Raw genomic sequence first — 14,878 nt, forward strand, 5'->3', positions numbered from 1 at the left:
GAACAGGCTCTGCTGGAAAACAGAACCCGCCTACAATATCTTTAAGGAGGGAGGGGCACCCGGATGTTGCCTCCAGTAATACAGGTCGCACTTGAAGCTTGGGTCAAAGCCACAAAGGAGTTAGGTTGGACCCACAGGATCACCAGGGGATCACCCCTCTGGAAAGGGACTTTGTGTGGATTTAAACTGTGGGATACCATTGGAATCTTTAAGGTGGGTGATATCCTCAAACAGGGGGATATTATACCCTTTTCCTCACTGGGAAGGAAGATCAGTATGGACCAGACCCAATTTCTAAAATATGCACGCTTGGCATGACAAAGGGTTGGAAGGGGCAGAGCTACCTGAATAAGCCCCATTAGAGGTTTGAATATTAATGGATGAACTGGATGAACTGGGAAAGGGATCAATTTCCGCCAAATACAAAACAATCAACATTATGCAGGATACCCTGGGCCAGCTGCATAAGAGATGGCAACGAGATGTGGGAGAACTTGAAGATATAGACTGGGAGGCGACGTTTAAGCACCCAAGCGAGGTTGCTATCAAGTTGCGCCTATGTCCAGGCCATACTCGAAACGGCAGACATCTATGTACGTGTGACTAACATTGACAGGACCGGACTGGGATAGCACACCAGCCCTGGCACTTACGTTCAACTGGCCCCAGGAGGTGGGGGAGTGCTGGCGGGACCACTGCTGCTGTTCTTTTGTTACAAGAGGCCGACTTTCCAGCAATGCTCCAAAACTGACCCACAGTAACAAAAATGCCCCACACCAGTCGAAAACCGTCCCCTACCCTTCCCGCTCACCGGGGAAATGCCCGGTGCCCGCTAAGGCCAATCCGGCCTTGACTATTGATGATACTGTGTGAGCATGAGCCTGTCTTATTTGCTGTTTTATGTTTTCATTTTGCTAATACCCAATAAAGAAATAGAACAACAACAAAAAACTTAACCCAGTTTCCAGTCCGAACAACAGAATTTTGGAGGATTTGTGTTTCAAGTTTAAATCTATTCATATTGACATATAAATACAAAGCCAATGGTAACTGCTCTCAGAGACAGGTTTTCAAATGGTCTTTTGAGGTTTACTTTAAAAAAAAATGAAAAATAAATGAAATATGGTTGACTGTCACAACCTGTCAACTGTAAGAATCATCTTTTCGTGAAAAAATCTAGAAGACCAAGATCAAGGAAAAGAATACAAGTAAGAGGTAGGATATACCTGTATTATTTTGTTGTTTTACATGTGATTCCATATTATTTATGTGTTTTATCCATTAATGCACTTTTTTTCTTTTCAATGGGAAAGGCTTGTAAGTCTGAATATACGCCGTGATGTAATGCCATACTACCGTACTGAACTGAGAACATGTCTGTTTTAAACCCGTACTGTAACGTTAAAGTCACACAAATTAAGGTTCTAATTCCATAACTGTCAGTCTTCACACGTGATATTCAGGACTGCAGATTAAACAATATAGCCTTATAGCCCGCCGTAGAGGGCTATACCGGCTATTAAAGGCCCTATCCAGCGTTAAAGGCCCCGAGCCGAAGGCGAGGGCCTTTAACAAGGGAGACGGACTTTAATAGCGGTATAGCCCATCTACAAAGGGCTATAAGGCTATTAGAACATTCTGTCACTAGAGGACAGAATGTTCTAACAAAAAAACAAAACCTCTTGGGAGCGTGAGGGGATTGGAATCCCCTCAGGTTCCCTGAAGCCTTTGTTCACAGCCAGAGCTGTGAACAAAGAAACATTGGAATGTTGGAGCTCCAGGCTTATACCAGCCATTATAAGCCCTGAGCACTCCATTGTTTTCAATGGAGCTCCCAACATTCCAATGTTCTAATAACAAGTATGGACTGGGAAAGCTGTTTTAGTGCACTGCATCTAGAAATTGAATTACACGAGCTGTGGATATATAAATGAAAATTAAAAGCAGCACTTTCGTTAGGTCACAACTGCCACCAGTAAATGTAACAATAAAGTGTACTGCGCTGGCAGTTGTATATTTACCACCGAGGTCTAAGATATCACCTCTTCCAGGAGATAGTACAAGTAAGAACATGTGTAGCTCAGAAAAAGAGAGCAAAGGAAGGTAGAGTCTGCTAGCAGCAAACCAGTAGAGAGAGGCATTAACCAGACACCGGGATTTGGGAAGTGGCGTTGGTTAAACATGTAAAGAGTGTGTAGAATTCCTCTATGTGCTCAAATGTGAGCTGTATGTCTACTCTACAGTCTCGAGTGGTGCAAATAAAATGGGCTCCGACACGGTGATAGTATGTTAGAAATCTGTAGGAACTATTTCACCAAGTTCGACTCTAACAGTGGCAGCGATTCATGCATGTAGACACGTGCATGTAGACAGTGAAAATGCCAATGTTCTCGCTAGACACAATAGCATATCAATGCTTACTGAAATGGCTTTATTTTAACTTTGTGCGTCTGTGTTGTGTAAGGGCCAAGACTGGTTTCAGGCCTGATGAGTGCAGGCAGAAAGCTGTCATCTCTGCGTGGCACAGGGGAAGTGTGCTAAGTCTTAGAATGGATGTGGGGGCGCTAGGAATAAGTATTCTGCTGGATCTAAATATGTCCATACCAACTGGAAGTCTTCCATATAGTGTTGTGTGGTGACCTGTATTGTGCAATACTTGCTGGAACTCCATGATGTCACCTGTGGGTTCTTCTTGTACTGTGCATTCTCCCCCAGTGTTCCCTGTTTGGCAGTTGCAGCTGCCCTGTCTCTCCTTCATGCTGGACGGCTCTCTTCTCCTGAATAAATCTCCTAACAGCAGTTCCTGCCTCCGCCTCATCTTTACATTGGCGACTGAGGATGGTCAGCTGTTCCTCAGCTGTTGGATCTACTCACTAACCAACTCCTAGCAAAACGGTTTGGACTCCTGTACATTTTCCATACCTACGATCTACTTCCTTGTGAGTACTTTCTTTTTCAAACATTTCTCCCACGTTTTACATTAGAGAGCCGTCGCAGCCAACAGACTCTTTTTCTACCATTTACCTCGTTTTGCGCATCAATCAAACGAGTTCTCACAGCACTCTCCAGCGCTTTGTCAACTGTTACTCTGCTTCGCGCTGCCTATTTTTTTTTTTTTCTACCAGCGCTACGTCTCACCTGCGCTCCCTGTGTCTTCACCGTCAAAAGTCAAGTCCTACCGAGTGCTGTCTGTGTTTTCGCTGTTCCCATCGGCGCCGCATATTTCTCCACTGCTTGCTCCGCCACCTTCGAGCTCTGCTACGGAATGATGACGTAGTGGAATCCCTCCATTCAGCGTCATCACGTTTCTCGTCTCCTTAACAACCAGCAAGACGCCCAGCGCCAGCACGCGTTTCCCCAGCAACCGACTAGACGCCCAGCGCCAGCACATGGTTTCTCAGCAACCAGCAAGACGCGTTCCGCTTATGCCTGTCACCACGTCATAAAGCCTTCGCGTCCATCTCATTCCTGTCTACTCTATCTTGATTTTGCCAGCTGTCGACTTCAACCTACCCAGCTTATTCATACTGCTGACACATGCCGATGCGCACAACTCTGAATTCCTCTCTACACTGATGCGCACAGTTTCAAACACTTCATCGGATTTATTCGCTTTCAGCGTTGTCGCGCTCAGCTTTAGATAATTTTCTACGCTGATGCGCACAGCTTTAAACACTTTACACGCTGACGTGCATGGTTCCAGCACATTGGTTAACAATTCGACAAGGAGGCAAATCTCGCGCTGATGCGCACAGCCTTAGCTCAGCCTAATTTTCCTCATCAACTCACCGGAGTATCCAGTATCTTCACGCTGATGTGCACAGCTGCTGCACGCATTCTTCTCTACACGCTGATGTGCACAGCTGCTGCACGCATTCTTTTCTACACGCTGATGTGCACAGCCACTGCACGCAGTTTCTCTACACGTTGATGTGCACAACTGTTGTACATATTTTTTTTTTCTTTCTTTTAACACGCTTATCTGCAAAGACCATCACATCTAATCTGCCATATTTACAACATTTTTTTTTTTTTGTACTTAAAGGAAGATTGAAGATCTCACAATGCAAAATGTATCTCCTCCTGCTCCTTTTCTTCAGACTCCTGGAGACCCTCCTCTTGAATGGAAACTTTGGTTGAGATCCTTTATGGCCTACCTAGGGGCAATTGATGGTCTTAGATACCGTGCAGAAAGAAAAAAAAGTCTAATGTATTATCATCTTGGTGTAGAAGGGCAAAACGTTTTTGATCATTTACCGGTTTATGTTCCACCTACTGGCGAAACTCCTGACGAATTTGAAATAGCCATAGCTAAATTAGACAAGTATTTTGTTAAAACCAAGAATATGGTTGTACACCGTTATAAATTTTTTACTAGAGCTCAAAAACCCGAAGAAAGCATTGATACCTTTGTTACTGCCTTAAAAATACTTGCGTCTAAATGCGAATTTGACAATTTCACCTCTCAACTTATCAGAGACCAGCTTGTTGCTCGGTGCTCTTGCAAACAAATCCAAGGGAAACTTCTATCCTGCAAAGATCCTTCTCTTGACAAGGCTATTGATATAGCCAAAAGTATTGAAACATCCTTAGAAGATTCCAAACAATTAGAGGTTTCTCTTTCTAATACTTCCATCTCTGGTGCTGTGTCCACTAAGGTACCTTTTCCCACCAAATCTCCCATTTCCATTTCTCGTGACCCTCGTGGCTATTTCAAAAGAATGGGAAACACCAGTTTTAGAAGACCTTTCATGCCTAATAGACAATTCAGCCAAAGTACTTTCTGTTATAGATGTGGCTCTTCTTACCATGCTTCCAATTTTAAAAATTGTCCTGCTGCCAATCAACAATGCACTCAATGTGGGAAAAATGGTCATTTTTCAAGGGTATGCATGAGAGGTAGAAGGGGTAATGTACGTAGTGTCATGTGTGAAAATGATTCCTTTCAAGCCTCAAATCCCCTTGAGCTTTCAACTGAACATTCTGAATGTGATGTGACCAATCAGGAATATGTTGTTGTAGTGAAAGACAATGACACTACTAGCCGTACTTTTCTTGTCCCTGACCCTGAAGTTGATGCCACTATTGACAATCACCATATCCTACTACTGGTAGACACCGGGGCTCGCATCACTATTGTTTCCTATGAGAAATATTCTCACCTTTGGCAAAATAAATGCCTACTTCCTCCTGATGTCCTTTCTGTGGCCTTTGAAGGAAGCAGAATCAACCTTCTGGGTTATTTCTTGGCCGAAATCTCCATCTTTAACAAATCCATAAAGGGGAAGGTCTATGTTGCCAAACGTGGTATCAATGTTCTAGGACTCATACATCAGGCAGAATTTGGTGTCACCATTAAACCTGGTTTACCCAACCCTGTATTCATTGAAGGATGCAATCTCTCTTCCCTTGCATCTTCTACCCCAGTTTGCAACATCTTTAACAGTGAATTCTGGGAGCACAAGTACAAAAAAAATTTTGAAGATCGTTTGGGCAAGATTACCAATTTTCAACACTTTATCAAGGTCAAAGATGGTGTTTCCCCAATCAAACACAAGCTGAGGAACGTTCCCCTCAGTATCAGAGAAGATTTGTCCAAACACCTTAAGTCATTATGCGAGCAAGAAATCATTGAAAAGGTAGAATCCACATTATGGCTTTCTCCCATTGTTCTTGCCAGAAAAAGGTCTGGCGATCTCAGGATGTGTGTGGACTTACGCAGTCTCAATGAAGCTATCTGGGTCGATGGTTTTCCCCTCCCTCGCATTGAGGATTTGATAGCTAAAGTAGGCTCATCCACTTGGTTTTCTAAACTTGATTTAAAGGCAGCTTACCACCAGATTGAGTTACATCCACTCTCTCGACATCTCACCGCTTTTGTAACTCCTGATGGAGTTTTTCAATTTCGTCGCCTTCCCTTTGGGTTGGCGTCTGCCGCCGCTGTTTTTCAGCGTATTATGTCTGAAATGTTTGAGGAACTCTCTAATGTTGTCGTCTTCCAGGATGACATCCTTATCTTCACCCAAACCGAACACGAACATAATTTAGTCATTGACCAAGTTTTCAACATCTTGGAAAAAAGGGGTGTAACCCTACAAAAGAGTAAATGTGTGTTCAAAACTAGAGAAGTAGAATACCTCGGTCATACCATTTCTGAATGTGGTATTAAGCCCAGGCCAGGTCTAGTTAAGAGTATCATTGAGGCCCCTGCTCCCTCTAACAAAGAGCAGCTTCTGTCCTTCCTCGGTCTCTGTGAGTTCTACTCCAAATTCATGAGAGACTACGCCAAGACCACTGAGTGTTTTAGACTTTTACTCAAAAAAGGTGCCACCTTCAGCTGGTCTGATGAGTGTGAGAAAGGTTTCCAGCTCATCAAAGAACACATCACCAAGGCTCCTGCTCTTCAGCCCTTCAATGGCAACAGAGAAACTTTTGTCACCGTTGACGCCTGTGAATATGGTCTAGGAGCTGTCCTCTCACAACTAGCCTTTGGTAAAGAATTTACTGTGGGGTTTGCCTCCAGGACTCTTCGCCCTGTCGAGCGCAAATATTCTGTTATTGAAAAGGAACTGCTGGCCTGCGCTTGGAGTGTTGAAAAGTTTAAATCTTACTTATGGGGCAGACCATTTGTTCTTCAAACCGACCACCGACCTCTTGTCGACATTCTTTCCGGCAGAAATGTCAAGCGCACAACCGCACGGTTGGCTAGACTCTCCACTAAACTTCTAGAATACAACTTCAAAGTTGTTTACATTCCTGGGGGCAAAAACAAACGTGCTGACTGTCTTTCCAGGTTACCCATACAAGAACCTAACGAAAATGAGTGGGAAACAGAAATTGAAGAGTGTTTTGTGGCCAACATTTCACAAATTTCCATCTCCTTCGCTGAGAATGATTGGGTTAATGCTGTTGAGAATGATACTGTACTTAGGGATGTTGTCTCTTTCATACAGAAAGGTTGGCCCAAGGAAAAATCTCTTTCCCCTGAGCTTCAAATTTATTGGAAAATCAATTCCGAACTTTCCTTGGAAAGTGGCAAAATTGTTAGGGGCAATAAATTTATTCCTCCCTCTGTTTACCGGGAAAAAATTATTGCTGATGCTCATTCTGGTCATCTGGGTGCCACCATCACCAAAAGAAATGTCAGGTCAAATTTCTGGTGGCCAAGAATGGATAATCAAATTGTGGATGCTGTCAAACTTTGCACACGCTGTAACACCAGCGATAAAGTCCTTGTTTTGGAAGGTGTTTGTGATTCTGTTGTTCCCCCACCCAGCAGAGCTTGGCAAAAAATTGGCCTGGACTTTCTGGGTCCATTCCATGTTCTTCCCAACACTTCCAAGTATTTCTTGGTCCTCGTCGATCATCTCTCTAGGTGGGTTGAGGTTGAACCTATCAATGTTCCCAATTCAAAGAGCGTTATTGATTGCCTGACCAAAATTTTTCTGAGGGAGGGTTGTCCAGAAGAAATCCTCACCGACAATGGGGTTCAGTTTATCTCCAAGGAAATGAGTGTTTTTTTGAACAATTGTTGCATCAAACACACTAGAACTCCTTTGTATCACCCTCAGAGCAATGGCAAAACCGAGAGGTTCAATAGAGTTATTGTTGAATGTGTGCAGGCCGCCTTCAATTCCAATAGCTGTATTTTCCAAGCTGTAAAAGATCTTGTATGGTCTTATAGAATCTCCCCACATGTTGCTACAGGCTTCTCCCCTTTTGAATTGATGAGAGGAAGGAAAGCTTCTTCCCAAGCTTTTCCTTTTTGGATGGTCAAAAGTCTCCACAAAGGTTGTGATTTGGAAGTGGCATGGGATTGTGCCAACAAGAAATCTTCCAGTTCTCTCCCTTGTGACGTGGGACATGTTAAGAAGTCTTTTCATAGTATTCATGCTGGTGACTGGGTCAAGATTAAGAATCCTGTCACTGTTAAAAAAGGTCTTTCCAAGTTTCTCAACTCCCAACAAGTTGTGGAAGTTCGCAAAAATGCTGTCAAATTGTCAAATGGAAATTGGTGGAGCACTTCTCGCGTTGCCAGAGATCCTTCTCGTGCTTCTCGTGCAACTGTTCCTACTCCCAATGTCCAAGTCGACAATGGTTTAAGGAAAAGCTCTAGGTTGATTGTTAGATCCAACAGATTTCATGACTATGTATGATTTACTATTCATTGTAGTTCAATCTTGTTTTTTTTTTAGAAAGGGGGGAGGTGTGTGGTGACCTGTATTGTGCAATACTTGCTGGAACTCCATGATGTCACCTGTGGGTTCTTCTTGTACTGTGCATTCTCCCCCAGTGTTCCCTGTTTGGCAGTTGCAGCTGCCCTGTCTCTCCTTCATGCTGGACGGCTCTCTTCTCCTGAATAAATCTCCTAACAGCAGTTCCTGCCTCCGCCTCATCTTTACATGTTGCTTGTTAAAGCTTAAAAAAAACAGGATGCCGACCATGCCATTACACATGTAAAGCAACGTATATTTGTTTTATACATAAACCTAAATGCACTTCGAGTAACAAACCCAAATGTGTGATAAGTAAAAATTGCACATCAAACAGGAGAAATGTCTAAAGGAAACTCTTTCAGTCTGGTGTATCACAAAAAGATAATGTTGACGGGGTACCCAAAGAAAGGTTATCTTTATATCAATTAGATTTATTTGCACGCCCCAAACCCCGAAAATGGAAAAGCAAATGCAAAAACACCTAATGCACTATAGACATCAGGCCTTGACACAAAATAAATGAAGATTGGTATGGATATACACAATACCATATTCAAAGGCAAGGTCAGTAAGTGTTAAAGAATAAATAATAAGATAATTGTGGCATACACAATCAATTTCCAAGCATGCCAGTATTAACATCAGTTCACAGTGATTGTGCATTCAATGTATTGCTTAAAACCAGTTTCAAACAGTCGTCTAAAGGGGCCACAATATGAGAATAGGCTATCTAAGAGAGCCCCACACAACAGAAAAAAGAAACTGTCCAACAATACAGAAAACTTGCTTACGGTTAAAAGTAAACCATTTACATAACTCAGACTTTCATTTTTTAGATGCAATGCAATAAAAACACAAGATAAAGCAGCAACTCTTTTCTTGAGCAACTACGACATAAACAGCAATTTGAAAATAGGGATGTTTCCTCCTATGAAGCTCAACTAGAAGCGTGACCATTAGAAATAAACATTTACAGGCAGATTCATCAAGCGAAATTGCGCTCGCAAAGGGCCAGATTCTGAGAATCTGGCCCTTTGCGAGCGCAATTTTTGCATTTGGGATTCATCATCCCAAATGCAAAAATCGCTATTTCAGAACTCGCAAATTTGCGAGGAATAGTATTTAAGAATCTCTATTAGAGATTCCTTAAATGCCATTCTTGAAACATTTAAAAATTGCGAATTCGCAATTTTGGGCCGCTATTTACCGCGAGGTCAAACCTTGTGGTAAATAGCGAAAATTTAGAAAAATGCATTTAAATGCATTTTTCTAAGTTGCATGTTACACACACACATGTCCTTTGGACATGTGTGTGTAACATCTGTGTAAATTTACATTTCAGGGGTGTTACAGGGTGTCCTTTGGACACCCCTGCACCCTTGAAATCGCAATCTCATTTGCGATTAGCAAATAAGGAATGACTCCCCATTCATTCCTATGGGCCTTTAGGCCCATTGGAATGAATGGGGAGTTATTACTTATTTGCGATTAGCAATCAGCTAATCGCAAATAAGGAAGCTGTAGGAATCGCAATAAATATTGCGATTCGTACATGAATCCCGTTTTGCAAGTCTGGAATAGCGATTCCTTATTTATCGCTATTTCAGACTCGCAAAACTTCACAATGATGAATCGGGCTGTTAGTTTCTCCTCTTGGGACTGGGGTTTGGTGCGGCTGGTAGAATGCTATCAGATAGAAACATCAAGCATGGGCAACAAAAATCAATGCCTGATTACGATCTTGGCGGATGGGACACTACATCGCAAACGTGACGGATATCCCGTCGGCTGTATTACAAGTTCCATAAGATATAATGAATTTTGTAGTATGGTGGACTGGATATCCGCCAGGATCATAATCAGGCCCTATGTTTTACAAAAAGCACAGGTGCGGTTCAAAAGTTGAACAAACATGCAGAGATGGAAGCACAGCTTTAATTGTAACTCAGTTATGATTACCTGTTGCTTCTGGTGCGTCCCTTAAAAAATCTACAAAAAAGGCATCTACTCCAACATCCACCAGAACCTTTTTTGCTTCACCGAAATCCTCCACTGACAGTTTTACCAATGACTTATCAAACCAATCGACGTCTTCAGAGGTAGTGAAACGATCAGCAATGACACGCTTGCATTCATGTTTCCACAACTTCAACAGCATCTGTTTCAAAACAATGTAAAGAATAAGATATGAAACTCGATCACAAAGCATCAGCTTTCATGTTGCAAAGATCAAATAGAATGTTTGTCCTTCCTATAACTGGCTTTCCACCTTAAGATATACTGTTACTAATAAGCTACTGTCAAAAATGAACAGGGGGCGCACAAGAGCCATGTCCTTTAGTCAATTCATGGGTTGTTTTTTTTTGTAGTTTTTTATAGTGCAAACTCGACTTGAAATAAAATTAAATGAAATAACCATTTGTACAGAGCATGGCTACCCGGAAGCATCCCAGTGCTGAGCAAACTAGAGACAGGTGGCAGAATCTAGGGAAAGAGAATAGTCTTTAATTGTTTGCGGAAGGCCAGGTGATTAGATTCCCTTCGAAGGAGCAAAGGCAGCGAGAGTTCCAGAGTTTAGCCGCGTTGTACGAAAACAACCGGCCTCCACTTCTGGCCTTCTTAATCCTTGGGACTTCAACTAAATGGAGCTCGGCAGATCGCAATTTCCTCTTGGCCTTGTATGGGCAGATCATAGATGAATTTATTGGAGGTCCATTCCCTTGCCGTGCTCTGTGGACCACACAAAGGGCCTTAAAACTGATTCTTTCCTGCAGTGGGAGCCAATGGAGGGAGAGAAGTGCAGGTTTTGCTGAATGGCGATTGGAAACTCCCGCTAGCAGTCTCGCTGCACAATTTTGTACCGTCTGGAGATTTGCTACTACTGCGCATAACACTGCCAAGGTCGAATATCCAGATCAGTGTGTTTAAAGTAAGCATTTTTGAACCAATCTATCTACCCATGCGGAAGGGAAAGAATGTAAATATTCTCTTGGTAAATGAAGTTAATGGGACCTTATGGGTATGAATAATCTTTTATAGAATTAAAGGGGAGAACAATGATCCTCATGAATAGAAGGTCTGTTGTATTTTCTTTGTCACACAAGTTATCTTTAATTTAGACACAATTTAGAAGAGAAACAACACAAATGTAATGAAATGCATTGTGTGTTCTTTTTGGGGTCATTGTTTTATGCAAAGTTTGTTGTCCTGAAGATGGTCTGAGGGAGTCACATGATAAAAGACCGAAACGTCGACTACACAGTCCATTTACCTACGTATTAATGTATTCTAAGTGACTGTTTTATTGATGAAGTCATATGTCACTTTTCTGATTTTATTAGGAATGGATTTTTTTACAGATGATATATAGGTTAAAATGTTTTGTACCTTTTTCATTTTGTAAGCATTGAAATCAATCGTAATTGTTGAATGTACCCTATCAATTTCTGAAATATAAATAAGAAAGAAATTTATCAAAAGATAATCACATGTTTGTTGTTACTGATTGAATTCTCATTGCATTGATTGTTTGAAACAGAAGAAATTAATTTAGGCTGTTTCACAATTTATTCAAATTGGTTCAAAATTGAGAGATATTGAATCCCATTCATTTTAATATGAAAGGAAATCATTGTTTGAACATAATCCCTTGCAGGCACCCTATAACTGACACTACTGCAATATGGGCACCCAAATATAGGGCGTTACCGTAATCAATTCTAGACAGTATAAGCGATTGGACTACAACTTTTTTTGCTTGAGAAGGAAGACGGGGAAGCACTTTGCGGGCCATTCTGAGCAGGCCATAGCAGGTAGCCACAGTCTTTCTGGCCTGCACCTTAAAACTTAGATCCTGATCTAACCAGATGCCTAGGCTCTTTATCTCAGTCTTAGGGACCGGTGCCGGGCCCATGCAAGCTGGACACATCGTGCTGGATTTAAAATGTAAGGGGTTGCCTAGGATCATGAGTTCGGTTTTCTCACCGTTGAGCTTAGGACGTGACATGTTCATCCACTTAAAAATGTCTTCAACCATAAGTGGAGGCCTTTAACTCTCTGATCTGCATGATCCAATGCTACGCCCAGTTGGGTGTCGTCAGCGTACGTTACCATATGGATCCTAAATGGGGCAACAATGTCCGCCAACTGGGCCATATAAATATTAAAAAGAGTTGGTCTCAGCGATGATCCTTGAGGGACTCCACACTGTAATGGGAGGGGCTTAGAAGCCTTGTCACCCTCAAACACTTGGAGAAATCTCCCTTCCAGAAAGAAGCGCAGCCATTGAAGCGCAGTACCGGTCACTCCGACTCTCTTAAGAAGGTTAACCAAGATACGGTGGCTCACCGTATCAAAGGCCATGCTTAGATCAAGCTGTATAATGGCTGAAGTCCCACCAGCATCTAGGATCTTTCTACCTTCTTCCACTACAGCTAACAGAGCAGTTTCGGTGCTCTGTCGTGGGTGGAATCAAGTTTGGAACGGATGGAGCAAGTTGTGTGATTCAAGAAAACCAGACAAAGTCTGGTTTATATATTTCTCAGTGATCTTGCTGATCCCTGGAAGGAGAGAAATGGAGCGTTAGTTGCCCAGATCTGCAGGATGAAGATTGGGTTTCTTAAGTAGAGTTTTCACCATGGCCCTTTTCCAATTGATTGGGACTTTTCCTGTACAAAGTGAAGCGATAATCAGGGCGTGAAAGTAGGGGCAATGGTAGGTGCTACCAATCTCAAAATCTTCGGTGGTGCCGGGTCCCTGGGTGACCCACTTTTGACCGAAGACAACAAAGTGAGAACTGATTCCTGGAGTAGAGGAAAGACCTTCAAATAATGTTTGGTTACGTGAGGACTCTGGTCCATGAGCATGCTGATGTGAAGGCACTCACCGTCAATCTGGGGCAGGCATTTAAGGATGTTCTGCACTTTAGCGATGAAACACTCTGCCTGATCATTGCAGCGCTGACCCGAAATGTCAGGTGCCACTGGAGGGGTAGGGGCTTTAAGCAGTTTCTTTATAATGAGAAATGTTAACAGAATTTTTTCCTCATAATAGGAGGCCTGGGCTTTTTTTATTTTTGCCTTATAGATGCAGATGGCCAACCTATATTCCAACTTCTTGTGAGGTGAGAAATCTTTCCTCCAGTTTCTTTCCAATACTTTACACCACTGTTTTAAAATGCGTAGATTGGGGGAGAACTAAGGGGACTTATGGGATCCACTAGTCTTATTAATATTTTTTTTTAGGCAATACTACATTCAATGAATCCTTTATCCAATTACAATAACTGTCATTAGCTATAACTGGGCTAGGATTCGGCTTTGGTTTGGTTCTTTCTAATTCCTGGGCCCACTTGTCAACCGAAAGCTTAGACCAGGGGCGGATGGAGGTACCAGGGGCGGATGGAGGTACGTATGGACTGTGTTTGATAAGAGGTGACCAATAGAAAGGAATAAGATAATGATCGGACCATGGGAGAGGAATAGGATCTTCCCGTTTTAAGTCCTCTAAGTTGGAAAACACAGGTTCGAGAAGGTGCCCTCTAACATGAGTTGCTTGCACAACCTTCTGTGATAATTGAAAGGCTGCAAGGTCTTGCGCTAATTCTAAAGCATTTAATGCGCCTGGATCATCAAAACGCAAATTAAAGTTTCTGAGAAGGGAAAAATTGGCCACAGAGCTGGCCTGATTAACAACTGCTTCTACCAGAGTTTTACTAAATGTGCCTGGGGCCCCGGGGGCCGATAAATAAGGATGTCTGTGAGAGAAAAGGAGGGTGTGAATTCTATCGAAAAGTGAAAATTCTCACAATCTGAAAGAGGGCTTTCAAGCAAACAACAGATAAGGTGACCTTTATATATGATAGCAAGGACACCACCCTTACCTGTTCTGTCTACCCTCTGCATCAGAAACCCCTGGGGGAGAGCTTGAACAATATCCGATTCTGAACTAGGGGTAAGCTCTGTTTCAGTAAGGAACATGACTTGTGGGTCAGAATCTTTTAAAAGTATCGAGATCTCAGTTGTGTGCTTAGGCAGAGATCTAGAGTTCAACAGGAGTAATTTGTAAGAGTCCCTGGCCAGAGTTGGTTCAATAGTGAGAAAAGAAAATTTAAGCTTACAATGTGGGCACCTTTCAGGAAACCTTTCGGGCAGGACAGAATGGGTACATAATGTTCTCATGGCACTATTAAGCTGTTTGAGCTGTAAGCTTGAGTAACGATAGGGGTCGGGGGAGAAAGAAGTAGGGGTTCCGGCCCCTAGACCCGTTCGGGTGCGAGCGGGATTGCCATTGGCGCGCCTTTGGAGCGGCACGCCCGCTGCGCAGTGGCGTCATTGGTGCCTTTATGTGTCAGGGTTCGGCGTTGGGATCAGCAGCTAGAGCGCTGACCCAGCGTGACAAGGGCAAGTGCAGAAATGGAGAAAATACTCTTCTACCCCCCAGAGCATTGAACACAGCTCTATAGATATCAGCAGTAACCGGTAAAACAAATTAAAAGATTAAAACAGTAGCAGATAGCAGCAATATATTTAAAAACAGTGTAACCGGCAGAACCAATCTCAGTCACCAAGTCTTCTGCCTCGAGTCTCTTGAAGGTATTGGAGCGCTTTACATGAGCACTCATTACATTATACTAGTACACATTCATTTTTGCAAGGCACGCA

The 14,878-nt window shown here is 42.7% G+C and overlaps 1 protein-coding gene across 1 annotated transcript in view; it reads right to left on the minus strand.

Moving 5' to 3' along the window:
* The window catches only part of DNAH5 (dynein axonemal heavy chain 5), a 5,605,957-nt gene that overhangs the window by 1,075,101 nt on the left and 4,515,978 nt on the right, over positions 1 to 14,878 (minus strand). The window contains exon 51 of the mRNA XM_086967405.1: positions 10,176 to 10,374. Coding sequence (XP_086823531.1) covers positions 10,176 to 10,374 — 199 coding nt within the window. The remainder of the gene's footprint in view (positions 1 to 10,175; positions 10,375 to 14,878) is intronic.

This window comes from Lissotriton vulgaris, chromosome 4_1 (assembly GCF_964263255.1).
Source record: "Lissotriton vulgaris chromosome 4_1, aLisVul1.2, whole genome shotgun sequence".
NCBI classification, from domain to species: Eukaryota; Metazoa; Chordata; class Amphibia; order Caudata; family Salamandridae; genus Lissotriton; species Lissotriton vulgaris.